The sequence below is a fragment of the Tasmannia lanceolata genome, unplaced genomic scaffold (assembly GCF_043159265.1).
Source record: "Tasmannia lanceolata isolate RefF3 unplaced genomic scaffold, GAP_Taslan_0.1 ptg000013l, whole genome shotgun sequence".
Lineage (NCBI taxonomy): Eukaryota > Viridiplantae > Streptophyta > Magnoliopsida > Canellales > Winteraceae > Tasmannia > Tasmannia lanceolata.
The window spans coordinates 4,079,207-4,106,863 of NW_027518690.1; the positions used below are offsets into that span (position 1 = coordinate 4,079,207).

General features: G+C 37.9%; 1 protein-coding gene and 1 long non-coding RNA gene across 2 annotated transcripts; one reads left to right on the forward strand and one right to left on the reverse strand.

Annotated features, from left to right (window-relative positions):
• The first annotated feature begins 3,214 nt into the window (after window positions 1-3,214).
• LOC143890703 (uncharacterized) lies at window positions 3,215-5,408 on the forward strand. Its single transcript, XR_013255220.1, has 2 exons — window positions 3,215-4,207; window positions 4,992-5,408. It is a non-coding gene; the product is annotated as an uncharacterized LOC143890703 (long non-coding RNA).
• Window positions 5,409-6,804: 1,396 nt separating this feature from the next.
• TOC64-V (translocon at the outer membrane of chloroplasts 64-V) lies at window positions 6,805-27,656 on the reverse strand. Its single transcript, XM_077395316.1, has 14 exons — window positions 27,586-27,656; window positions 25,451-25,732; window positions 25,196-25,348; window positions 24,017-24,141; window positions 21,862-21,987; window positions 20,520-20,702; window positions 20,182-20,326; window positions 16,113-16,281; window positions 13,337-13,471; window positions 12,794-12,994; window positions 11,033-11,160; window positions 10,098-10,149; window positions 8,763-8,832; window positions 6,805-7,197 (listed from the first exon to the last, which is right to left on the reverse strand). The coding sequence occupies exons 1-14, from the start codon at window positions 27,654-27,656 to the stop codon at window positions 7,115-7,117; spliced, it is 1,923 nt and encodes a 640-aa protein (XP_077251431.1). The 3' UTR covers window positions 6,805-7,114.
• Between the last annotated feature and the right edge of the window lies 1 nt (window position 27,657).

Here is a 27,657-nt window from a genome sequence, read left to right on the forward strand (position 1 = left end):
AAACTGAAATCCTTAATTTAATGTATCTTTTTATATACTCAGAACTAGGAATTTCACCAATGCCCCGGCAATATTCATGGACGTGATGAACCAGATCTTTCAGCCTTTCTTGGACCAGTTTGTCGTTGTGTTCATCGACAACATCCTCATCTATTCTAAGTCTAGGGAAGACCGTGCTGAGCATTTGAGGAAAACACTTGAAACCTTGAGACAAAATCAATTGTTTGCTAAGTTTTCCAAGTGCGAATTCTGGTTGGAGAGCGTGACATTCCTAGGTTACGTAGTTTCTAAGGTATCTCAGTTGATCTAGCTAAGGTTGAGGCAGTAACTCGGTAGAAGTAGCCTACCAATGCATCAGAGATCAGAAGTTTCTTGGGATTGGCCGGTTATTACCGAAAATTTGTGGAAGGTTTCTCTTCATTGGCTGGACCACTAACAAAACTGACTAGAAAGAATGCTACGTTCGTCTGGACCGAGGAGTGTGAGCGCAGCTTCCAGGAACTGAAGAAAAAGCTCACGTCAGCACCAGTGTTAGTACTCTCTTATGAAGGAGTGAAGTTCGTGGTGTACAACGATGCTTCCATCGAAGGGTTGGGATGCGTGCTTATGCAGTCTGGAAAAGTGATCGCTTATGGATCCCGACAATTAAAACAACATGAAGTAAACTATCCCACTCACGATCTGGAGCTGGTAGCCGTAGTGTTCGCACTCAGAATCTGGCGCCACTACTTATATGGTGTAAAATTTGAGGTCTTCACAGATCACAAAAGCCTCAAATATCTTTTTGACCAAAATGAGTTAATTATGCGACAGAGAAGGTGGTTCGAATTCCTCATGGACTACGACTTCACCTTGAGCTACCATCTTGGGAAGGCCAATGTTGTGGCAGATGCTTTCAGCAGGCAAAGATGTGCGAAGATGGCTTGTTTGATGATGGAGGAATGGAAGCTTTTAGAGCAGTTCAAGGATTTGACCTTGGGAACTTGCGAGGCTCGTAAGAATTCCTTCATAGCCACCTTCGAGTTCAGTCTGATTTCCTGGAGTCGATTAAGTCAGCTCAGGCTGATGATGCTGAGATTGCAAAGTTACAGGCCAGTGTAGATTCTAGACCACAGTTCTCTGTTAGTACCGATGATTGTTTATATTTTAAGGGCAAGATATGTGTACCAGCCAAGGAGGACCTCAGAAGGAGCATCTTGGATGAGGCTTACAAACTCGCTACACCATCCATCCGGGTAGCACCAAGATGTATCAAGATCTGAAGAGTAACTTCTGGTGAAATGGAATAAAGAAGGAAGTAGCTGAATATGTCTCCAAGTGCTTAATGTGACAAAAGGCAAAGATTGAACATTAGAAACCTGAGGGCACTCTTGATCGTTTGGAGATCCCTATATGGAAGTGGGATAGCCTATGCTCTGTTCACTTGTGTTCTCGGGAAATCAAATCCTGGGAAAACACATCTTTTCTTCCCGAGAAAGCTAAAATAGTGGTGTTCACTTGTTTTCTTGAGAAACTAACATTACATAGGTGGAAAATTGGAAAAAATTGGAAAAATGACGTGGAAAATGGTGTTTTCTCGCTAAAGCGAGATTCCATTTCCCACCTGGATATTGCGAGATTTGTTTTCTTTTCTCGCACGGGAAAAAAAGAAAAGACGGGCTGCCTTCTCTCTTCGAGATTTGTTTTCTTTTCCTGCACAGTTTCTCGGGGTTTCATGCGCGGGAAACCTTTTCCTGCACAGTTTCTCGGGATTTCTTTTCCTTTTGCCACGTCAGTTTCTCAAGCATCTTTTTCTTTCCCTTTCCCTGGAAAACAATTGAACGTATGGGTTTGCCCAAGACCAGGAGTGGGATGGACAATATTAGGGTGATTGTAGATCGTCTCACCAAGTCTGCTCACTTTATTGCCATGAAGAAAACCTGGACATTGGAAAAGTTGGCAAAGATCTATGTTGCACAAATTGTCAGAATGCACGGTATACCTGCGTCTATCATCTCTGCCTTTTGGCGGAGTCTACATGGAACTTTGGGGTCAAAATTGAATTATAGTACTGCTTATCATCCCCAAATTGATGGTCAAACGGAGAGGGTAAATCAAATAATGGACCTTTTGAGGGCTTGCATCCTTGATTTTGGGGGAGATTGAGACCGAATCGTGGGTTCGAATTGTGCCAGCTCCATTATGTCAGATGATCTCATGCCCTGAGTAATTCAGGGGAACATGAGTAATAGCCAATGAATACCCACCTATGAGGCTCTAATTTTTGAATAACTGACATCCTTTTACCCTTTACCCTTTTACTCTATTTGCTGCTATTTTTACCCTTGGTGGAGCCGGGTATTACATATGGCCAACCCAAAAGAGGGGCCACATGTGCCACGTGTAGGCCAACCCTAAAAAGAGGGCCCACACATGAGGGGGGAGTGTTAAAGTATAAAAGATTAAATAACACCATCTCCTCCAACAGATTAAGCTTTTGGAGTAATTGGTTGTTTCACGGTAGAGCCCAACGTAGAAACACATGCAAAACCTCTCCTTTTGCTCTTCCTTCAATGCTTCTTCATCCAACAGATATGATGGCGGAGCTCAATCAATTTCTTGGTAATCCAAAGCGACAAAATCTATCATGCGTTTGACGTAGAAGAACCCACCGTTTCTAGAACTTCAATCGACATTGCTAGCTTTTCTAGTTGCTACAAGATATCAAGGCCATGTCTGGGAAATATGATTTTTTTTATTTTTCATGATAAATTAGTTTCTCAAGTGACGAGGGGTAGGGTGTGTGGGAGGAGAGACTTGAGAGGGCACGAATGGGCATAGAGTGGGAACTGGCTAGAAAACAAGGAAAAATCAATCATTTTTTGGGTGGAGTTTTTTGTTTCCTTGTTTTTCAGGCTTTTCTTACCCTTTCCTCATTCAGTCCCTCTGATGTCTATCCCTCTCCCACCCTCCCTCTCACCATTGGGTAAGCTAATATTCCAAGAAAAAAAATCATAGTAGCCAAACATGCCCCGAGTGTTCTATCTATTTATAGATTTCTTTTTTGTATGTGCGTGCTGTTAGAGATCCTAGGATTTTATTTACATATTTCTGATAGACTGAAACTGTATCACCATATCCGTGATTCTGTTCAACATGGTCTCTCCTTTTTCTTGATGTTAGGTGAACTTGATGTTTCTTCCCTCCTTATGTCTATTACAGCTAGGAATGTTTCTGGCTCTCTCTCTATTACATCGAGTAATGCTTCAGTAGGGCACTCTCTTTCGATTGGTCTGGATCATATCTCCTTTCTTGGATATCCGATGTCCCAAAATTAAAGCCAATCAAAAAATCCTAAAATTCAGCTAAGGCCATGTTTGGTCAGCATGAAAAATTATTCCATTGAGTGTTCGTGGGGCCAGTTGTGTTAGATGGGCCAGAGATGGAGACACTTGAGAGGGTGGTAGTGTGGGGAGCATGAAAACATCCAAAAAACTAGGAAAACAAAAAACAACTTCTATGTAGATATTTTCTTTTCGCTAGTTTTTAGAAATTTGTGATACCATCTCTACTCCTGCCCACTCAATTCTCTCCCTCTCCTCAGCCCGGCTCAAACGTAGGGTTGCAACTTGGGTTGGGTTTTACCTGACCCGCATAACCCTACCCGAAAAAACTTTGGGTCGGATTCCAAAAGAGTGGGTCTTGGGCCAGGTCGGGATTGACCGAAGTAATGTTGGGTTGGTTCGGGTTTAAGGGGGTAAAACCCTGCCGGCTTCATTTTAGTTTTTCTATAATAAAATAGTAGCTGTACTGAAATAAATTTAGAAACATGTGATTTGCCAAAGATTTTGGCTAACCGCTCCCTTGCTCTTGCCCTTTCTCTCCCTCTCCACTTGCAAAACCAGAAAGAGGAAACTGAAACTGCAAGACCCTTGCCTCTCTCTCTCTCTCTCTCTCTCTCTCTCTCTCGATTTTAACCGCCGCTCATCTTCCTTTACGTCTAGACACCTTTCCTCCATCCCATTGCATCAAGAAGGTATGTTATTCCCTCTTCCCCTGTCTTTCGATTTTAACCGCCGCTCATCTTCCTTTACGGCTGGACCCCTTTCCTTCATCCCGTTGCATCAAGAAGGTATGTTATTCCCTCTTCCCCTGTCTTTCGATTTTAACCGCCTCTCATCTTCCTTTACGGCTGGACCCCTTTCCTTCATCCCGTTGCATCAAGAAGGTATGTTACTGCAAACCCTAGGCTTTGATACCAAATTGGTGCAAACTTAGGGTTCGCAGGGTGACTTCCGGGAATTAAGAACAATAAAAGGGTTTTAATTCGATAGAAGACACCAATTTGCATTCCCAAAATCATATTAAACATCCCATAAGATTCAATTTCAGCCAAGATTTTGTAAGAACTCATAGCCATGTGCATCCATTCTTCAAATAGTAATATGCAGCCCACACATGTTCCATATTGGATCACATCACATGTTGATTTTTCGCTTTTCTATTTTCCCTTTTCTTTTTAGGCTTTCTTCTTCTTAAGTTTCTTGTTAGGTTTTCTTCCACAACACTGAGATTTTATTGTTTTTCTTGCATTTTTGACGTTCTTTAGTTTATTTTGGTATGCATACCATCTCCCTTTCTATAGATAGTTTAAAAACCCTGAAGTAATGTCATGTCCGTTCGGTTAAAAAATCTATACCATCTCCCTTTCGGTTTTTCTTTGTGTCCACCCTTTCTTTATTTTATTTTTCTGTATATAATTTCGGTTCAGTTATGGCATTAATATCAGTGATATGGTATGCAATTTCAGTTTTCTTTATTTTATTTTTACACCATTGGGATTTTGTTGTTCATATGTTTGTGTTCAAGTGGAAATGAAAAATTCTTACATCTTCATTCATCTCTCGTTTATAGTTCTATTAAATGATCATAGACTGAGAATATGAATTCAATAAAAAATTTGTTCGTCTGTTTTGATTTTCTCCTCTCATTACATATAATGAACTCTGCAGATGCTAAAGCTAATAAAGGAGACAATGAGGATCCTTCTGTTACTCTGTTATTGCATCCCACTTGGAGAGTATGTTTGCCAAGTAAGTATATAGATCAATCCGAGTGTGTCTTCATGGATTCTTTGGGTCACAATTCTAGCAGAACTACTGTAAAAGGTGTAGGCATTATTCAAACTGAAGGTGGAAAAATGTTCTAATCCTTCAAAACATGGTATTCTCAGCTTCATTGAAAAGGTAAAGGGCTCTATTGCGAATGAAATTAGCTTACCCTCACCAAACACTAGTTGAATAGAGATTTGTAAGATGAAGAACAAGTGGTTAGATTTTCAGCCAAATGGGGGTGTTGCTCATTCATGGCAATGTAACAATGATACTCATTTTAGGCTTGAATCAAACTGAAGTAACTGGTTTTTTGTTGGTGGTTTTCATTGGTGATACTAAAGCAATTCCAACTCTTGATCCAACTGGTTGCAGAATTAGGTAAGCTGATTTGTGTTCTCAATGGTTGCATCCTGCCAATCTCCTAAAACTCATAGATTTGTCCACTTTAATCTTTCCTTCATAAATAGTTGCATTGTACAGCTTGTTCATGCAATAATCTTGCTGAAAATAGACTGAAATTCAACAAATTCATCTCTCAACCTATGTATTGTGTGGCGATATGCACTGTACATTTGAAAATTAAGTATCCTGACCTGAGAATCTATCTCGGGTAGGGCCGGGTTTATGAATCTTAGGTTTTCCAAAATAATACCTGATTCGACCTGAGATGGTTTCTTGGGTAGTAGGCGCCCATTTCAGACTTATTCTCTCTCCTTCCCCTTCAATCGGGCATTGCAAAACCCATCCGAACTTAGTTGCAGCTCTACTCACCCAGTCGGACTAACTAATATTCCATGGAATGATTTTTCATGGTCGCCAAACATGGCTTGGAAGTAGTTTTTGTTGAACATCAGAAACTGTGTACTCTGGCCAACAGTACACATTCAACTACTAATATCGGGCGACATAGAGAGCCCTTGCTGCAAGGTTTTTGAAAAGGCACCCTTATAAAATTCCAACCACAAGGGCACTCATCTTACAACATTTATAATTAGTGTAAAGGGATTTGCTAGCGTCCATCGCAGAAGGCATTTGGCGGATGGTCTGCTGCATCCGACAGCAGCCACCTAGTGAATGAAGACAGAATCTGCTGAAAAGTGAGCCTCTGTGGCTGCCGCGAAAAGGCTTCTGCGATGGACGCTAGGATCCAATGGGGGCGCCCTTGCAAAAACTCAGCCACAAGTGTGCCCTGGTGCACCTATATCATCCGACAGCAACTATAACGACATTGAAAAATGTAAAACGATTGGGGGGTGATTTGGATCCAAGTGGGTGCCCTTGGGGTTTGGTTTATGTAGGAATTTTACTTTTATAGAAAAGATAAAAAAAAATGGACGTATAGGTAACTTTCTTTATTTTTACTGAAAGTTTTATGCAGGAATTTCCAAAGTTTTCAGTAAAAGACAGAATTGAGGTTGTAACTTGTAAATCCATCCATTTTTTGTGAAAAAGACAAAAAAAGAGAGGTGGAAATAGCATTACTCTTGTGTAAGTAAAACTTTTCATTGAGCTGTCAAATTTTTAGACCTACAGGAATTGTTTGGTGTTTTGATATCAACGGCTTAAAATCATTCAATATCGATAAAATCAAAGGCATTGGGCCAGCCTAATTCAAGCACCAACGAAGTATCAGAAATGAAGAAATAGAGAGTGTCAGCAGCATCAAAAGTATGACTCTAAACTAACCAGGAAACTAGAAAAGTCCAAAGAATCAAAAGCACAGGGCAGAGCATGCCCTAGCAAAGTCGTTCTATCAAATAAACAAGAAACTTTTCTCAATTCATGTGATCTCGTTCATTTATATGCCAGTTACAGTAACAGATTAGAACAGTTTATAATACAAGAGATGCAAAAAAGGAAAAAAAAAAAAAAAAACTATACCGCGATTATGCAAAAGCATGCTTGACTGGAACTCAGTGATGTCGGCCATTTCCAGCGGCTGACGGAATAATAAGATACTTGGAAAAATTTCTGACTCAGGCAGATTTGATTGTATGGAATGGGCGAACTCTCCCCGAATATCACCCTGCGAGTTTCCTCAATCTTTTCTCTGCAAGAAGGGCAGCTTTGTTTTGTGGTTCCAAAACTAGTGCATGCTTGAAATCTGCAATACCATTAGGAAAATTAAATCTGTAAGTCTAAACTTGCTCTAGAATAATTCCTTCTTTCTTTTCTTCTTTTTTTTTTTTTTTTTTTTTTTTTTTTGTAAAAGAAAGAAAATAAACTTGCTCCGAGGTTCCATTACGACCCTCAAACGAAAACTTTGTATCGGAAATCCTACGATGAAGTGCTCCTGCCCTATTGCTGGGGACTTCAAGATGGACGTGAGAGCCACAATATCTCCTGAATCCACTGGCTTTATGAAAGAAAAGAGAGGTTTTGCGCTAGGCTGAGCCACCAAGCAACGATTGAGCACGCGAGGAGATACAGAAGTAGGAAAAGACAAACAGAAAGCAAATGGGAAATGATAAACACTTTTCTGATTGGCCGTTGATAGCCTTTTGGGAAGGGAAATGATAAATGCGCCCCTTTTCATTACTAGGGACACCCAGCTACAGTGTATCTATGACTGCTGCAAAGGTGCTGATGTACTTCATACTTGAAGGAATGAAGTAACCTGATTGCCACGTACAATGCAGCTGGGGGTCCCAAGTGATGCAGCTGGGTGTCCCAAGTGATGAAAAGGGCGCATTTATCATTTCCCTTTTGCTCTGTTTGGTTGATTGGTTGGTTGCGCAGGAAGATTAGCGGAAGATGTAGGGTGTCGTTATCAAAATATAGGGTGTAAGAGAGAGAAAGGGAAGAGAGAGAAAGAGAGAAAAAGAATAAGGCAAGAATCTTCTCCTAATTCCCCACACAAATTTCACCATTTTGGTGAAAAAAGGAGAGAAGATTATGGGGGGGAACATCTCCGCCACGTAGGCGCCACCTAGGATAAAAGGCAATAATGATGTCTAGAAGTTGTCTAGTGGTCAAAGGTCTAAATGACAACCAAACATGGTTTGGGGAGATCTTTGGAAGATCTCAAGCATTTGAAACTCCCACAATCCCCCCAAAAAGAGCAACCAAACAGAGCATTTGGGAATTGTAAACAATACAAGTATCAAACTACAATCAATATCTCGTATTCTCGTGGCGCCACCTAGGATAAAAAGCAATAATGATGTCTAGAAGTTGTCTAGTGGTCAAACGTCTAAATGACAGCCAAACATGCTTTGGGGAGATCTTTGGAAGATCTCAAGCATTTGAAACTCCTACAATCCCCCCAAAATGAGCAATCAAACAGAGCATTTGGGAATTGTAAACAATACAAGTATCAAACTACAATCAATATCTCGTATTCTCATGCAAGGAACTCATTTTGGAAATCAAGATCCCAGGCTCTCTCAAGGTTCAGAATTCAAGCCTATCATAGCTGCTAAATGAAGCACACTGATGTTACAAATAGATGTGTTGCCCAAAATTGCAGAAGTGACACATCATTGCCTATATTAATGACCAAACCTAAAATAATATCATTTTGCCTTTTTTTATAGAGTTTTCTTTTCTTTTCTTTTTTTAAAAAATGATTATAGAGTTTTCTTTTCTATCATTTAAAAAATTAAATTTTCATAAGCAGCAATTCTCCATCAGAAAAAAATGCTGGCTATTTAAAAAATGCATTCACACCTTGAGCAGCTTCTTTATAGCATAAAAGCATTTCTCTTGCTGTTCCTCGTCTCAGATACGCTTTCACATTCTGTACATGGAAATAGAAAATAACTGACTAAATTATTAAGTGCACAGGTGCATAAAAGAATTATCAGAAACTTTCTAAGCTTGCATTACATGCATGTAGAACTAAAACATTAAGAAACTATGAAACTATGAAACTATGAAACTACGAAATTTCCTCATTTGTTTAAATTCTTGACATGTTGAATTAATTTTTATTATTTATGATTTTAAATTAATTATATGTTCCGCACTAATTTCCCAATAAAATGTCAAATTGAAATTATATCGATAAATATCCAAGCCAATAAATTCTCAATAACAATGTGTGTGTGTCAGGGAATTGATATCCACACACCTTTCTTTCAATAATAGCAACTCCTCTCCTTTGTACTTTTTAGCTAAAGTTTTTTACAATTCCCAAGATGCTTTTGGAAGTTTTTGGAGGGAGCGTTTTGAGTTTCCTAATCTTGGTGACTTGAAATATCAATCCTAAGATTGTTTGGTTGCACAGAAGCCAGGATGGCTTACGGATTTTGTTTGGCATTTGGGTGCCACGTCAGCAAAACTACTTGTTTGGTTGCCAAAATACCATTGAAATTCCTGGAGACTCCCAATAGCGAGAAAATGTGCTGCCTATAATGATGCCTATATGTTTTAATGCCTTCTTGGTGTACTAGGAAGCTAATGTTACCTAGCCAGAATGCGGTTACATTTCAAGGGAGCATAATTATCCTTGCAAGCAAACATAATTTGATAAGAATTGCGAGCATGACATGATGAAAGGTTATGCCATCCATAAGGAGTATATAGTCTTAAGACTCTTAACAATCATAAGTAGTCCAATGTCTTTAAAGCATAATTTGATATCAAATAAGCAGATTTATTTTTGGCAAACGTACAACTACTAGAAAACAGACAAAAGACTGGGCAGACAAACATGACTTACAAGGAACCACAGCTGCAAAAACAAAATTTCTGGAATAGATATCTTCATTCCTTTCCAATAACAGTAACATGTGCTTATATAAAGCGCTTAAAGATGAGCACTTAAAGATGAGCATATAGAAAGATCTAGAAAGATCTTATGTTAAGAATGAAAATAACTAATAAACATTAACCTAATTTTGACTAATATCCAAATCAATCCTAGTTGCTTAATCTACCCTAATACAAGGGATCTGATATATTCCAAATCTACTAATTTATTCAAGTCTAAAGGGACCCGTCTAGGCACGTAACATATTAACAATTGTAGAACCTGACAAGATAATTAAAATTTTGTTTTACCTTCTTATCAAGTACAATCGCCTGGCTGCAGTCTGCATCAGCTTGCTGAAAGCTGCAAAATTGAGAACACACAGTGAAGGGAAGCCTCAAGATATCAAGAGACCCAGTGAAGGTCATTATTGTGCAAATCACTTATGCCCTGTTCGTTTAAGATTCTGACAACCGAATTGTGACTCCAATACCGATTATTGGACTCAAATTTACGTTAAATTCAAAGTCCAATAATCGGTATTGGAGTCACAATTGGTTGTCAGAAATTTAAACGGACAGGGCCCTGAACCTATGTCACAAATGTCGTACTCGGGAATTTCTCGGCAAGGCAAAATCTCTGGATATTTTTATTTTTTTCGGGTTTATATCGAGAAAAACGATAAAAATAAAATTATTTAAAAACTATATAAATATATAAATTTTAAGAAAAATATAAAATAGAAATATCATAAGAATATCGGGATAATATCGTGATATTATCATGATATTTTACGGGAAATGATTTCAGTGCTCAAGTGTTTTGATAAACATGCGCTCCACTTGTTTGTCGTGTAGCATTTAAAGGGATGTCAGATGATATTACGGATCTCAAAAACTTTTAAAGCCCTTTAAATACTACAGACAAACAAGTGAGCGCATGTTTATCAAAACATTGGAGCACTGAAATCATTTCCCTATTTAACGATAAAAATGAAAATATAGCTATATTTTTAAAATCTCGGGATTATCTTGGGATTTTGTTGTTTTATCAAAATGCCGCAATAAAAATGGGATATTTTGAAAATATCGGAGATATTTGTGACTTAGATTCTGACAACCGAATTTTGACTCCAACACCGATTATTGGACTCAAAATCACGTTAAATTTAGAGTCCAATAATCGGTATAGGAGTCACAGTCAGTTGTCAGAATCTTAAACGAACAGGGCCTTAAACGTATCATACCATCCCAGCTCTAAATAAGCAGCTGCCCTGTTGGAGTAATAGGTTGTACTGGTGCCATTCAACTTGATAGCTTCAGTGTAGAAGTTTACAGCTTTATTCCACTGTCTTCCTTTAAAAGCAGCATTGCCCTGCAAACGGTTATGGAATCAATTACTCATGAATTTATGTACTGGTTAGAAATTAACATGCTACAATGGTTAGAAACTCAAGATTTTCAAGCTGTAAGCTCAAGATTTTCAAGCTATAACCTCAAGATTTTCAGTGTATAAATTTACAGATTTATTCCACTGCCTTCCTTTAAAGGCAGCATTTTTCTCATTCTTTGTTAATAGGCCGGTTTGTATTTTCTGGTTGGATATTCAGCAAGTTAATTTGTGCTCAACTTGATGAAAGGGAATTTTTATGTGCACCTTCTGTCTTTGTGTTTTCATTACTTTCTTCTCCTGTTTGAGTGCTTACTGCCGAGTGTCTGTACTCTAGGGAGGCTACACGGGAGTTTGGTATTCGGAGAGGACTGCAGAGAAACTGGTGAGACTAACAGAAATGGGCAGCGTCGAGGTGGCCTTGGAGCATAACTAGCTGCCCAAGGCGAGCTGTTGCTGTAGGCACGCGCTCTGGCTGAAATTGGGCTTTTGGAGAGAGTAGAGGTATTTTGGGTTATTGTTCTTTCGGGGGCTAACCAAGCTTGGTGAATTGCACCCAAATCCAAACATGGTGACTGATATTATGCGCTGCACATATCACAGTTATATTATAGATGTCAATGCAATTCATTCGGTATATTATTTCATTTTATTTCATACACTATTTTATGCAATCTAAAGCATGCATGAATATTTAAATATATAGTTACAGCCATGGATTTAAATTTTGGTTTTGGCCTTGGCCGAAATTTCGGGATTTCGGCCGAAATTCAGTAAAAAAGTAATAATTTATTCTTTCCGGCCGAAATTTCAGAAAAAATATATTTTTGAAAAAAAATCAATTTTACAAAATTTCCGAAAAATCCGAAATTTCGGATTTCGGGAAATTTTGGTTTTGGTCCCAAGGCCGAAATTTAAAACCAAGGTTACAGCAGCTACTATCAAAATCTAAAATATAGTTACAATGGATGCATGAATCAACATATATTTAAATATTAATCTAAAATATAGTTATGATGGATGAATGTATATTAATGTACTTGAATGGATTAAATAGAATGTACAATTATGCTATGTTTTATGCATGCATACTGCTAATTACTAAAAAACTAACATTTTGTATAGAACAAAATAATTAACTAAACCAGTTAACACATCCATTATACAGACTTTATAGGCCTACAAATACTTCCCGCAGAGGTCAGATAAGATTTATTGCCAGTACTTAAATAAAAGACCATCTATCACAAGACATTGACTCTTGTTTGAGGTCAGATTTAGCACACCAAAGAACACTAGTCCGCCCTATTCCATATACCAAAATCAAGAGAACCCGCATAAATCAAGGAGACCTCCCATCCAATTCCATCCAGGGTTGGGTCAATTGATTTGGGCCAAGTATTCTGTGGAGTACCAATTGTTTTCCCTGTCTTGTTTATCATACTAAACTCAAAACACAACCTCCTTGTCTTGGACCATGTTTGTTGTAACTGCCCTAAACTTTAAATTGGGAAAACCATGATGACGTGATCCATTACAAGACAATATAAGCAAGGTAATAAAGCAATTACACGTATTGATACATTCATAATGACTATAGCAGAAGAGAAGAAAAAACCTTTTCTTTCAGGAGTTCTGAAGCATCCATGTCTCCATTGGTATCCGGTAACGGTGATAAATTTGACGCAATGCTGACTTGTTCTTGAAGAGAGGAAAACATATCCAAAACAGTATCTAGAAGAAATTTATCCGATCCGTGTGATGCTATAAATGAAACTGAAATAGGAGAGTCTTCATGCTTTCCTATTGGAATGGTAACCTGGCATCCAGAACTAATAAAATTTAGTAAGCTTTATAATAAAAAAAGATAAATTAAAAAAAAAGAGTTTGGATAATCTACAGTCCTCAGAATGCATTTCATATGTGACCATAGTTTTAAATTTCAGATTTTGGTTAGGACCGAACCCGAAATTTAGAGAAATTCATTTTTTTCTTTTTAAAAAATAACATTTTTATGAAATTTCGGCCGAAATTACCAAAATGATTAGTTAATTCTTTTTTTTTACTGGATTTTGGCCGAAATTTCGGTTTCGGCCAAGGCGAAATCGAAATTTAAATCCATGTATGTGACTACAAATTCCACAGTACCCAACTTAGATACCTGACAGCAGCCAGACATCCCAGCAATGCTCAATAATGCAAGCGCTCTATCCTGGAACTCATTGTTCGGGTTTTTCTTTGAATTAAGCTTTAAGGGAGTATCTGGAACTGTTGGAATTACTAATATTCCATCATCCTAAGGAAGAGAAAAGGAAACCACCAAAAAGAAAAATATATTAAAACAAAAGAAAAAGGCTGTCAAAGTATAAGAGAATCAACAAAGATCAATCAAATCAGCAATAAAATCAAACCATAACAAAACTGAAATTTCCTTGAACAACTATACTACATATCATAAGACACTAAATTAAAAGTAAAATAGGGAGCCCGTGTATAGTAAGGAAATTGAAAATGTGAGAGTAATTTTCTCATGGTGCATGAGTAGTTTAAACATATTAGAAAAAAGGGAAGTGATATATCCACCCCTTTTGATTACTTGGGAGACCCAGCAGCAGTGTACGTGGCAATCAGCCCCATTGAATCCTTCTGACGTGAAGTACATCAGCCCCTCTGTAGTCATTGATACAATGTTGCTGGGTGTCCCAAGTAATCAAAGGGGGCGGATATATCACTTCCCCAGAAAAAATCATAGTTGCCAAAGCAGGAAGTGAGGGCTCTGATAGAGAGAAAATGTGGGGAGATAGAAATACGGTAAGTGATGGGGAAGGCAAACTTCATGGGTAGCGAACATGAAGCGTGTACAAAGCGTCATTGGAAGCAAACGAGAAGCATATATGTAGAGACGAGATTATGATATAGTTGGGAGCGATGATCCGTGCAGTTAGGTTCCAAGGAGAACTTCATGGTCGATAATGGCTACAAGATATAGGGATTTATTTTAAAAAATTTAAAAGTCATTTAGATTTAACAATAAATTGTATTCCAAAATTTCCATTAGGATACATTTTGGGAGAAAGCTTCATAAGTTCCATTTGCAATTTTTAAACGGGGTTTTAAAGGTTTAACTATACTCTAAATAGTATATTTAAAAGGAGTCTTTAACTCTTAAGCAAAGTCCTTTGGCATTACCAAAAGGAGAAAAACTCCTTTTGAAAAGAAATACCAGCAAAAGAAGGCGTGCACTTAATTACGAGAAAAATGCAAGAGTGCACACTTTCACTGAAATTTGGGAGCTAGAAGACTTTAGCTTCTGAAGCAAGTTACCGCGGAAGCAAGGTTCCGACCCTAGTGGGGCACTTCCAATAACTATGGAAAAAAATAAAGGAACCTAGATGGGCGATATCGATCATTGCACCTATCCCATTCCTAGTTGTTCTGCCTAACGACAAGAGGCACACCGAGTAGGACATTAGACATCCTAACTCTCTCCCAATGAGAATTTTGAACCAAAAATGTACAATCACAAGAAAATATCATCATCACGGACCATTCGTTAGTCCATAAGAAGACCCAACTTCCAATGGAATGAGCAAACAACTAATCAAGTAAATAGGTGTATCGATTGCCTTGACCTAGAGGGGAGAGAGAGACTCAAAAAGTTTTCAATACACCCAAGTCCATAAAGTGCAGAGAGATTTATAGGTTTTTTGTGCACCCGAGCACAGAAAAGGCGAAGATATTCAAAAGTTTTCTGTGCACCCAAGTACAGAAAGAGGGGAGAGCCTCACAGGTTTGTTGTTCATCCAACAAGAGGAAACCACTAGATCTTGTGGTCCAATCAGAACAAGACAGATCTAGGGTTTCCAATAGATGTATCAAGAAGAAGAGGGAAACGAAGAAGAAAGGTGGAAGACGATTTTAGTAAAAGATCAGTGCTCTCAGACCATATTAAAGAAATAAAAGAAGAAGAGCATTACAGAATATCACCCAGCATGTAGAATAGAGGGAAGATGAGAGAAGAAGAAAGAAAGATATTGAAGGATTTGGCTGTTTGACGCACGAAATACATACATTTATATACAAAGGGATTGAAAAACAACAATTACAACAATGTTATTAATGAAAATGGGCCCTATCATAGCCCATATAACTAGTCATTAAAACATAAAATAAACCACTAAAATACATTCTAGTCTCAACACTGCTCATCATTGCAATGGGTAGATACCCAAACGATGGATCTCAATGAAAAACACACCCAAAATTTACAGACTTCGATTTTGATCAATGGTTGCAGAATAATAACGATTTTTTTAATATTAATAACGAAAACATATTCATTCTCAAAAACCTTGCCTCAAAACCCCACATCATCTATGTCTCCAACGGGACTGACTTGGTTTGTAAAATAGTTAAGTACACTCCCCTTAGCTTGAATTGGGCATAACACATAAAAGTTGAAAACAAGAAAAGATAAGGCAAAAAAAATAATTTGAAAAGTCACAATTCTACTCCCGTGTGGTCCTACGAGGCTTACTGCCCAAACTTGAGGCATACACGTCATGCACCACAGTATGCCTCAAGGGTTTGAGATGCACGTCTCAAGGCATTGCGGCTACGCCTCACCATTTCATGGTGTGTGCCTTCAAAACATTTCTACTAACATACAACTAGTGGCAACTACATTTCAACTCTTAGTACCGTTTCTATGACAACTTTAAGCAACCTATAAAATTTATAATCAAAACAAAGTCATATAGCTTGGTTTTCTCCAACCTTCAAGTATGAACATGTGCATAAATAATTTGCCTCATCCCACAATAAGAAAATCTAACTAATTTCAATGTAAGAATAATAAGCGCAATTGAATGAACTTCAAAAAGAAAAATAGAAGTACTGTTAGTTAAATTAAATATAATGCTAAAAAAATGGAATACCTTCAAGAGGCTTTTGAGTGCAGCTCGCATTTCAGTCCGGACCTTATAGAAAGACTTAATGTTCTTGTGGGTAGTGTTTACGGCTGCAAGAACACGAGCAGAGATATCTGGCCCTAACCTGGGCTTCATTGTTTTAATCCATTCTTCATGATTTGTTTTGAACTCGTATCTAGAAAAAGCAATGGACATCATAAAAGTTGGTCAGAGTGAAATTGATGTATCGAATAAAGTGCAAAAGCATAGTCATGACATTCGCTACCCACACGCACAAAGGCCTCCCTTGGCAACAACACGAAATATAAAAGGAAAGAGAAAACCAATTAATTAATAACGGCACAACAGAGGCTTAAGGATATAAATACAGTGAAGGAGATCTACAAAGAATAATGCAACATGCATACTCACAAATATCTCCAATTTTTTCAAAATATCGAGATTTTACTGCGACATTTTGTTAAAACGACCAAATCCCGAAATAATCCCAATATTTTAAAGAAACATTGCGACATTTTCATTTTTATCATTTATCACTAAAAATATCATGATATTTTTAAGATATTTTTTATATTTTCTTAAATCATATACTTTATATATTTTTTAAATAATTTTTATTTCAATTTTTTCCAAAAAAATCTGAAAGTAACAAAAAAAATTAAAATCTCCCAAGATATACACTTGCCAAGAAATTACCGAGGCAAATATTCGTGACTATGGCAACATGCACCCACAACTTTAGCTTCTTTTGTAAAGCTCAGGCAACCAAGTGTTTCTTGGCCCCTCTATAAGGTGGTATCTAAGTGCTTCCAGACACAATGTGAATGTCATAATTAAGGTTGGGCGTCTATCTTATAGGGGTTGTCAAAGAGAAATTCTTGATGCTGTTCTTTAGCCTGGGAAGTGGTCATATCCAAACCTCCTGACTACAACAAGGGTTAGTCTTAAAAAATGGACCTTGAGTCCTTGAAAAGGCTCATTTATTGGGTTAGAAGAGAATGTTCTGTCCACTATTATGCAAGACTGAGAGAAAGGTTCAAGGATAAGGAATAAGAGTGTATATATCTGCACTCACTGCTAAACGGGTCAAGAAGGAACGACCAGAAGCTCCTCAGAGTCACCTGAGGATACCCATTCTAACAGAGACTAGTTCTGCATCAAAATTGTACGAAACATGTTCAAAATCAAGCAGTTATTGGAATGATTCCTCTCAGTGAGATCAATAAATGGATGCTTGGCTCAAAACCTATTATTGTTATTGGTTCTTCCTTCAATCTTTTTAGAAGCTCCAACCCCAAAAAGCTTGGATAAGGGATCCCTTCTCTCCATACATCTCTATCATTCTTGGATAGTTATCGGTAGGGTCATATTGACAGCCAGAAAACAACAAATATGGAGATCAAGTGCCAAAATATTTGAGGAATGCTTTCCCAAGGTTCTTAAAGTAAATTACAGGTGACGAGGTTCAGACCAGGCAAAATGTTGAGTAAGGTGCATCCAAATGCCTATTTGCTGGTGCTTCCTATCGACTTTGGAATAAATCCTAACTTTAACGTATCCAATTCATATAATTCTAAGGAAAGTGGTGAAGAACAAATGTTGAAGATTGAAGGGCCAAAGGAAAACAATGAAGAAATTGAAGATGTCCTTGACCAGCATACCACGAAACATGAGGAACAAACATGCAATTTCTTAAAAAGAAAAAGAACAAAGGGCCAAGAGAAATAACTTGGATTCAAGAAGGGATTCGTAGATTCCAAATAAGGCTATACCTCAACATCAGACCTATCTCTAGAATATCCAATTTATATTATTATGTGGGTCATGGTGAAGAACAACTAATGGAGACTTCATGGAAAATGGAACGACTTCTAAAAGGAAAAACAAGGAAGAAGTTAAAGATGTCCTCTACAATCAAATCATGGAAATGTGCAGAGGAACCTACGCTCAATTTTATTAAAGCGGAAGAACAAATGGCCAACAAAGAGCACATATATTCGAGAAGAGAGTTGTTGAATCTAGATAAGAATATTCCGAAAGATATGTCGAAGCCCTACGTTGTATCAACATTCACCCCAAATGGGAAGGAAGGAAGATTGGTGTATAGTCCAAAACAATCAAAATCAAGACAAGAGAAAGCCGAGTTTTTTTTGCCAGTACAAAAAAAAAAGAGAGGAAGAAAAGTTTCATTCAAGAACAAAGAGAAGAATAAGGGTAAAGTCGACCCTTATTGCGATGGGGTAGAGACAGCAAAGGGGCCCACAAGTTTTGGCTCAAACAAAGAATGAAAGGTAGCTACTCATTTTTATTGTTTCGATTTAACTGTAATTTTTATATGAATTTCAGGTTAGGTCCTGAAGAATTTTAGAAGTCTGGAGTTTTTCAAAACCATATGTCCTGTTTTGAAGTTGGGTGTTCAATTTTAATTTTCAAAAAGAATTTAAGTAGTTAGCAGATCTTTAGGTTTCTACAAAAATAAGAAACTGCCTTATAATAGTGTAAGGAGTTAGTGGTCTCTAATTAGAGTTGAAGTCACTATATGGGCTACAAAAGGAAACAAACTCATGGGTTTTTTAACATCACCTTCAAGTTAACCGAAGCCTTATTTCCTGCTGGTTTCTCTTTGAAAGCACCCATACCCATCCTCTCCATCTTCATGAATCTCGTTTATTGGTATGTGACATATTTACTTTGGTTTTTGGGGTTTAAATTCCGTCTTGTGAATTTCCTCCTATATGGTACAACACAATGCTGCAATACCAAGTACACCCTAAAAGATACATTAAGAAAATGAGGTTTTGATCCTATACGTGTGACCAAGGTGTATGAGTTCATTCACACTAAAAAATGTTATTTCCTTGGTTAACATAAGATCCGCAGCACACTAAAAAATGTTGTTTTCTTGGTTAACATAAGATCCACAACCTTCCTTAATAATACAATCAGGTGGTTGCTCTAGGGAGCAGCTTGAGTAGAGGATCGACTATGAACCATTTACTTTTATGTTGATTTCCATAATATATGTCCATGCCAGCTCCTTAACAATTATCTGACCCTCACACAAAATAAAATAATTTGTCCAGGTATAATAATTTGTCTTTAAGGAAGCGTTTGGATCACTGGATTCGGAAATAAGAATTGCCGTAGTATTCCGATTTAGCCTTTTCTAATGTTTGGTTCATATTTGGAAAAGGAATGAATGGCGCTCAGCCGAAAATCGCCCGGAATTTAGGGCGCCGTTGCATACCCGCCTGGGGAGGTAGTATTCTGATTACAGGAATCAAATCAGAGTAGAGATGTCCACCAACACGAAAATCCCTACCCCCCCCCCCCCCCCGCTTTTCTCTCCCTCTCTCCAACATGAAATCTCTCCCTCTCTCAAAATGTCATCATTCTCTCTCCCAAAAATCTCTCTCACGAGATTTCTTCTAATCTCTCTCAATCCCTCCCCCTAAATATCTCAATCTCTCACAAAAATCTATCCCCAAAACCTAAATTCGGATATGAGTAACTTTTGTGAGAGATTTTCGTTGGAAGGTATCTCTTTCCAAAAAAATTCTCAATCTCTCGCAACAATCTCTCCCCAAAACCTAATTCGGATCTCAGAAAATTTTGTGAGAGAAATTTTCATTGGAAGGTGTCTCTTCCCAAAAATTTCTCTCAATTTCTCACAAAAATCTCTCCCCAAAACCTAAATTTGGATTTGAGAAAATTTGCTGAGAAAGAGATTTTCGTTGGAAGGTGATGAATTAGGGTTACGATTTTGAGTGTTGAAAAAAAAAACTACTCCGATTCCCATGATTAACCAAACACTAGATTTGGAATAAAGATTCCCTTTACAGGGGAAATGAAATAGGATTGGAATGGGATCCAATTCCTGTTTCCAGCAACCCCAAACTCACCCTAAATGTACAATCTCTAATGCCTTCAGATCAAACATTATATCCATGGATGGACCAGGTAGTGCATGACAAATAACGCATACAAGTAATATGTAAAACCGAATGAAATTTTAGAAAAAAAGGTTATCGATAAGGATTCACATCCATATTATAAAAGAAAATGCCTCCGATACCTTTGTAATGATAGCATCACATTAGAAAGAGCCCTCAAAGTAGATATTCCCTGTTGGATGTTTGTTGATGCTTCACGAAATCCCTTTAAACTAGGTACATTGGACGCAATATACTGGCCAATATTCATATGCTTTGGTGGCTGGTCTGCACAATCGATGGAAACAACAATAATAAAAACCATTAAGACCATACTGCCAATATATTTATAGAACCAACTTTTTACAGAAATCAGATCGACCATAGAACCACAATGAATAGCAACTCAAACCAAAGAAATACAACAATACGAGCACATAGCTATCAAAAAAAAAAAACAATGGAGAGCACATAGACTTACACCCAGATAACTTTTCGGTTGCTTTGCTGACAACATACATTGTCTTCTGCTGGGGAACCTTTGAAAGCTGAAAGCAATCGTCGGCAAAGATAAAGCACCTTGTTCTTCTTAGCACAAAAGGTGACACTTGTAGCAATACATGCCCAACACGGTGTAAAATAGATGGATCTCGTGCAAACCACCCTAAAAGATTGCCAAAAGTATGGAATGATGAGAGATTTGGAAATATAATGGAGAAAATGCAGTTCAAAAGCATTGTCTTAAAACATTTGATAATAAGCCAAAAGAGTGTACAGAAATGGACACTTAATGTTCTACAAAAATAGATCCTCGAATGTCCAAAAAAGATGACACTTCAACTACAAGAGAATGCAATACAATAATCTAATCTATAAGTATAAACAGAGGTAATTGAGGGAGATCCCCAGGCCAATGTCTTAAAAGGCGAATGCAGGCCAAAACGGCAAAAGATCCTAGTTGACTCCACGAGCATGGCTCGTTTGTCGTGATCATAACTTGGGAGAGTTGAAAGAATTTTGATTGACTTGGTAGGGCAAAATGCTGACCTGGACAAGAACTTTGGAAAGGTAGAAAGGGAGTTAACTCGAGGAGCCGACGAATAACACAGAGAATTTTGAAATGGTGCCCTACGCAATAAATAACCTCCTAGAGATACATGAAGCGTCATCTCTTATACGACAAAAAAATAATATTTTATGTATTAAATAATGCCATATATGGATGGTATAGAGATAGGAGCTCTTATTCAAGTTCTCCGGGCCAAAAAAAAAAAAAAAAGAGATTCGTACTCGCTAGACAAAATAAGAAGAGGGGTATCGTTCTCCGAAATAAGTAGAGATAGTGGATATCAAATGCAGACCAAGAACCATCTAGAAGCACTTTGCATCTAAATAGCCCATCATACACATTCATCTGAGAGAAATAAACTGATATATGCAAATTCTGCAAGGAAGTATAGTTCGATAAAGGCTTTGTCGCCAACATTTAGTCTGCATGCCATAGAACAGTTTACCATACCACTTCAAGATGAACGCTTTGTCTCATACATTTACCCTTTGTCTCATACATTATTAATCAATGCATGATTCCTCAATAATAATAAAATCATGATAATGGAACTGATTTCACCAACTTAAAAATGAAACCAAGTCAAGTTAAAAGAAAAAAAATCAACAACAAGAAATAGTAAGATCACAATAAAGGAAAGATAATATTGCATGCATGTGTCTAGAGGGTGGTAGAGAATTAATTTTATATCAACTAACACTGAAAGGATGAGACATTTGATAGAACCAGAAAAAAAATAGTTGAGTTCCCATACCAACAGTATCTAGGCTCTGTGAATTAGACAAAAGTCCAACAGTAGATACAGCCCCATGAGAAGGTCGAAATCCAAGGATACCACAAAATGATGCTGGGATTCTTACACATCCAACTGTGTCAGTACCTACAAAAACAGGAGTCAGAAGAGACTTCAAAAAATCACAGATCATATATAGAGCAAAATGATACAAGTGATGCATAATTTAGTCAAGGAAGTCTGTGCAATGTCATAAAGGCACAGGAAAAAGAAAAACTAAAAGAGGCATGCATTACCAACGGGCTAAGTGGTTCACTAAGAATAATAAATTATAAGTTCAACAATAAGAGGATGAAGATGAAAGTAGCACAATTTCTTATTACATAAGGTGCACAACAGAGGATGCTTGAAAACCATATTAAATTCCGGAAGAGGAATCACAAGATTGCTAATGGAAAACATGCAGCTGACATTAGAGAGTTAGCCACTAAAATTATGGTACATTGGTGCTTATGTATAAGTAGAATAAAGTCTGCTGGAAGCACCAATTGAAGTAGGAAACTGGATGCAATAATATTAGAGGCATTAAAACAAATAAGACAAGAAAGACATAAGACATGGTATATATATTATACATAATGCTAGATTGCTAGGTACGCAACATAGAAGGAAAAAAATCTCTTAAATGCAAACTCTTAATCTACCCCTTACACAATTGGCAATGAAGTGGAAGCAACAACTACTAGAAGAAGAAAAAAGCTAGGTACGCAGCATAGAAAAAAAAACAAAAAATTCCTTACACGAAAAACCCTTAATCTATCCCTTAGACACTTGACAATGAACTGGAAGCTACAACTATAGAAAATTAGAACCGTAAAAAACATTCCCAATACAAAGCTCTAGCTATGGACAATGCATGGGAAAGAATATTGCTACCGCACATTCTTTCGAGAGTCGTGATGATATTATTCAGGAACGTCAAACATTATTTATTCTACGTCAGCAGTTAGCAAGAATCCTTCTATGGGATTCCGGAAATATGTTTCATGTAGCTTGGCAAGGAAATTTTGACTCATGGGTAAATGACCCCTTACATGTAAGACATACTGCTCATGCTATTTGGGATCCTCATTTTTGTCAGCCTGGCTTTGCTCAAACCTAGTTCATTCGTAGTTGTGATCTTACTTTCTTTTTCCTACTCTGCCTAACCTAAGAGCAGCCAACCTAGCCAGAAGAGATATTGATTAACCGTTCCCTAGTGCTAGCTGAAACCACAAGGAGCTCGCCAACCTGATCGGTCTACCAATCTACCCTCCTCTCCTTAGTTAGCATCATTCTTATCAACAAGCAGTAAGTCTCAACAAGTGGGACAAGTCTGGTCTAAGATGTTTGAAATATCAGCATGAGCAAGCACAAGACCGGGCACTCAATGACCAAGGGAAAGCAATGATGAAACAAGCTCCACAAGCAAGAAGTTTAATGAGAGGATGGATAAAAAAGAACACATTAGGGCCCCATTTCAAAATATGTTGAAGATTATGAATGTCAATAGCAGGGACCTTACATGGATGCCAACAATCCTAGGTACTATGGTGTGGACAAGGACTTTTAGTAATGGGGTACGGATGCACTAGAAGTCATGCATATCAAATAACCACAAAACAAATAACTAGGGATTAGATTATGGCATAATAGTATTGAGGCCGATGCTAAGTGCATCTGAGGCTTGAGGCATGAGTCTTGATTAACTTATTACTTATGAACCCTAGTTCAACACGTGGTACCATAACCTATTTTTCTGCTTTGCTCGAATTTCAACTTGACCCCAACTAACAACGGGAGAGCCATATAAATCTAAAAAAGATTCCCACAACCCCCCTGAAGCACTTAAAGGCATGGCGACCCATGAAGTCCATCTCTGAAATAACAGTGTGTTTTTCAAGACTCTTCACTTGGAAGCATGATTATGTATTTCACTTAGAAGTGTTGAAAAATAGCACCAACGGCATTACGCTTTCAGCTCAAGCTATATTATATCTAACTTAATTTTTCATGTCGCTTTAAATTCAAGTGCTCGTGCAATTCTACTATCAAGTCTATCATTGGTTTGTGAAATTTCAAGATTTTAACTATGGCAAGAACACTTCATCATTCTAAAATTTGAAATTCAACATACCGAGAGCAAAATCGACAATTTCAGCTTTGACCGCCACAGCAGAACCACTTGACGAGCCTCCAGGGATCTGTGATGGGACTTCTGGGTTAATAGGAGTTCCATAATGCATGTTTTCACCTGTCATCCTGCAATAACAGTCACAATGTTATGTGTTTGTAATCAAGCTGTGAATGCTTGGTTGTGGGCGTAACTTGCAAAGAGGTGGGAGTCTAGTATTTATAGTCAGTCAAGTTCAAGTATACAGAGTCCAGTAGATGGAGTCAAGTGTGGGTGTAACTTGGTGGGGGGTTTCACGCGGGTTATGCAAGACTATAGTGGGAAATGATCCTGTTCTATAGGAGGATCATGGGTAATGGGAGAAAATCAAGGGAATGAGAGTTTTTAGGAATCAGTGGTTAGGTAGAATATGTCTTATGGTTATAATGGGGAGAACCAATTGTAACTGGTATGCATTTTCAATCAATGAATATAATTGCAAGTGGAGGTTGGTTCACCCTGAAGAAAACTACAATTTTCCTTTCTTTTCTTTAGTTTCTTAATTCGATTCTCCTAGAAATAGATAGACAAAAGAACAAGAAGGGAAATCGTGAGCTAAGCTACTTGGTTCAAGATCATATCCTCGATTGGCTAGATTCACCTACACATTATACACGATCACTTGATCAAGCACATACCAGACAAATAAACTACGTAATTTATATTTTTTGGCCACAGATATTGGCACTACCATGCTTTTATAATTGCACTAAATCACCTTGTCTATTACTTTTTAACCAGCTATAAAAGTTTATTGCAATTCCCAGAAAGCTGTAACAAGACAGTTAAAAAAGAAAAGACAAGGTGAGTTGTAATTATCAAAAAATGGTAGTACCAATATCAAAAATCCTTTTTTTTTTCTAGCACTAAAACATAGTAAAACAAACAGAAAGCAGAACTTCCATTTACAAACCCATAAGAACCATATCCAAAAACAAAGTGGCCATTAGAATACATTCATTTTATAATCTAGGATTGTAAAACCCTGGTTTTTATAAGCTAAACAATCTATATATTTGTAAGCTAAAACCTAGGTTTTAGAATGCAGGTTTTAGCTTGTACGATCCAGGATTATAAAATCCTTGCATCCAAATGGCCAAAAATCCCGAGAAATGTTCCATTTTGTTTTCCCAAAACACTCACCCAAATGCGAATTCATCCATGATCGTCTTCCCAACACAAGTAGCCCCTTGCTTAAGAATCAATGAAACCGCCACCGCAGTCCTAACAGCCGGCTCGTGCGAGCTCTCCCAATCCGGATTCCCAAATCCGGTCACATAATCCTTTATATCGAAACTGAAATGATCCAATAAAAGGACATAAAAACACGAACAGGGGGGGGGGGGGACAAGATCTTCATCATTAGAAAAAAAGAAAAGAGAAAAAAAAGAAGCTTACATGTCTTTGACGGCAAAGGTGAGGCCGGCGAGAGGATGCCGAGCGGCAGGAGGAGGAGGCTGAGGGGACGGAAAAAGCTCGAATCGATCAATAAAAGCGCCAAAATCTTCTCTAAATTCGATTTCTCCATTTTGTTTTCTTCTTCTTCTTCGATTCGTCTCTGTGAGAATCAAAATTCCGGCTACGCCGAGGCCGAGAACGATCCAAATCTTAGGGTTTGATACATTGATCTTTGCCAGATTGAAGGATTTTGAAATCGCCAGCTTGAATGATCTATAAAAGCTTCAGATAAAACACACACAGAGAGAGAGAGATTAGGGTTTTGGTTGCAGTTAGATTCCCTCGGTGAACTATATAGGTTTTGGTATGATACGCGCGCTGGTGACGCAGAGAGAGAGAGAGAGAGAGGAGTAGGGTTTTGGGAAGGTTTGGAGTTAGATTCTTGGCGGTGCACTATATATATAGTTTGGTATGGTGCGCCCGCTCAGTGAAAGCCGTACTGGTGTGTGCGTAATACGCAGACAGGAGACAGTGACTCCTCTATACGTCTATGCCCTTCTGGTCTTGTTAGAATGAGTTCAGCTACAACACATGATTGGTGATCAGGACCGTTAATCTAGTGAGCCTTCTTTGGATGGATCTGGGTCAGAATAGAGATCTTGATTTTGGAAGATTGAAATTTTCACTTATCAGCAGATTTTGTCTTTATTCACTAGATGGCTGCTCTCACATGCAACGGCCTATCCGTGAAATGCCTTCTGTGATGGACGCTAGCAAATCCCTTTATTAACAAGATAAATCATATTATGAAAGGCCGTGTGAACAAGAAAAGGTGTTACGATAAAGGCACCACCACCCTTGATATTTGATCAACAGCAGCTCCTCAAAAAGTGAGTTGCTATTGGATCAAATATCAAGGCTAGGCAGCGACGGAGCTGCATGTAGCATAAGGGGGCAGCTGCCCCTCTTGAGTTGGGCCAAACCCCTTAATAGGCCCAACTCAATTGGGCAGATGGAAATGTACTTTGGGCCTGTCTGGGGTTAATTCCATCATTGGCAGGGTTCTCCTAATTCCAAATTGAGGGTTTTCTTCTAAAAGATTGTGTTTTTTGTGAAAGATGGGTCCTAAGGGAAGTTGGGGCTCTATCTCAAGGGTTGTCGTGCTGAGGGTCTATAAAGAGTATGAAATCCACTGAAAACACATCATAATCATCATCCGGACATCCACCACGGGCTCTCATCAGCTAGGCGGGGCGAAATGGGCTGTCTATAGTCATGTAATGCTTTTATTGATAACTTATATATTGGATGGAGATCATCACTTGGTCCGCCACGCCCCCCACAACTTAGGTATTTGCTCTTGTAAATAGATTGCAAGCGTTTTCTAGCATTGGTCTACCTGTTTTTTTGCCATCATGGCTGATTTCTGTTGTTAATCAAAATGGGTAGCCTAAAAATCATCTTTTTATATTTCAAATGTGTCTTAGAAAAGGATCAAACCCAGCAATTTCAGCTCTTCATGGTCCCTTCTTTGGGTACTTTTCCAGGTTTATTATTCTTTCTTTGTTTATTCTCAAATTGGGCATACAATTCCTTTACTACTTCGTTTTTTCCTAGTTTTAATAATTGTTATAGGCTTTGAGCATGTGCTATATCTGTGTATGTTCCAGCTCTGTCTTGAATGTGTTCGCCTTAATGGTTTCCATGAGATAACTAGCTAGTGGGAAGATTAACTCTTGAACAACACCTTTCATAGTTGAATGAGTAGTTTACATGTATAAGGATTTAATAATTTATGTTAGTAATTCAATTTAGCGTTGGACTTGGTTGAGATTCACCGTTGGATTGTCTTGGTGGTAGATTAAGCAAGTTGGTCAGACGAGGCATCCTAGAAAGATTAGGCAACCGGATATTTTAGTCTTATCTCTCTCCACATTTATCACCTGTTACTGTGTTTATACCTTTGCTTATATAAACAATTGTAATTGAAAACAAGATTACTGAAAATCTTCAAATTTTATCAATTTCTAAAGGGATTTGCTAGGGTTTATAGCAAAAGGCATTTCGCAGCTGGTCTGTCACTTGTCAGACCAGCCACCTCATGAATGAAGACAACAACTTTTATCTCCATTCACGAAGTGGGTGGTATGGCATGCAACAGACCAACCGCGAAATGCCTTTTGCGATAGACATTAGCAATTCCCATT

Excerpts from the sequence above, each read along its gene's own strand:
- TOC64-V (XM_077395316.1), bottom strand. The coding sequence starts at position 27,656 with ATGGGAATTGCTAATGTCTATCGCAAAAGGCATTTCGCGGTTGGTCTG. Across the intron at positions 20,703-21,861 it reads ACAGAGCCTAGATACTGTTG|GGTGGTTTGCACGAGATCCA; the intron begins GTATGGGAACTC and ends GCAATCTTTTAG. Across the intron at positions 13,472-16,112 it reads CACTCAAAAGCCTCTTGAAG|GATGATGGAATATTAGTAAT; the intron begins GTATTCCATTTT and ends TCTCTTCCTTAG.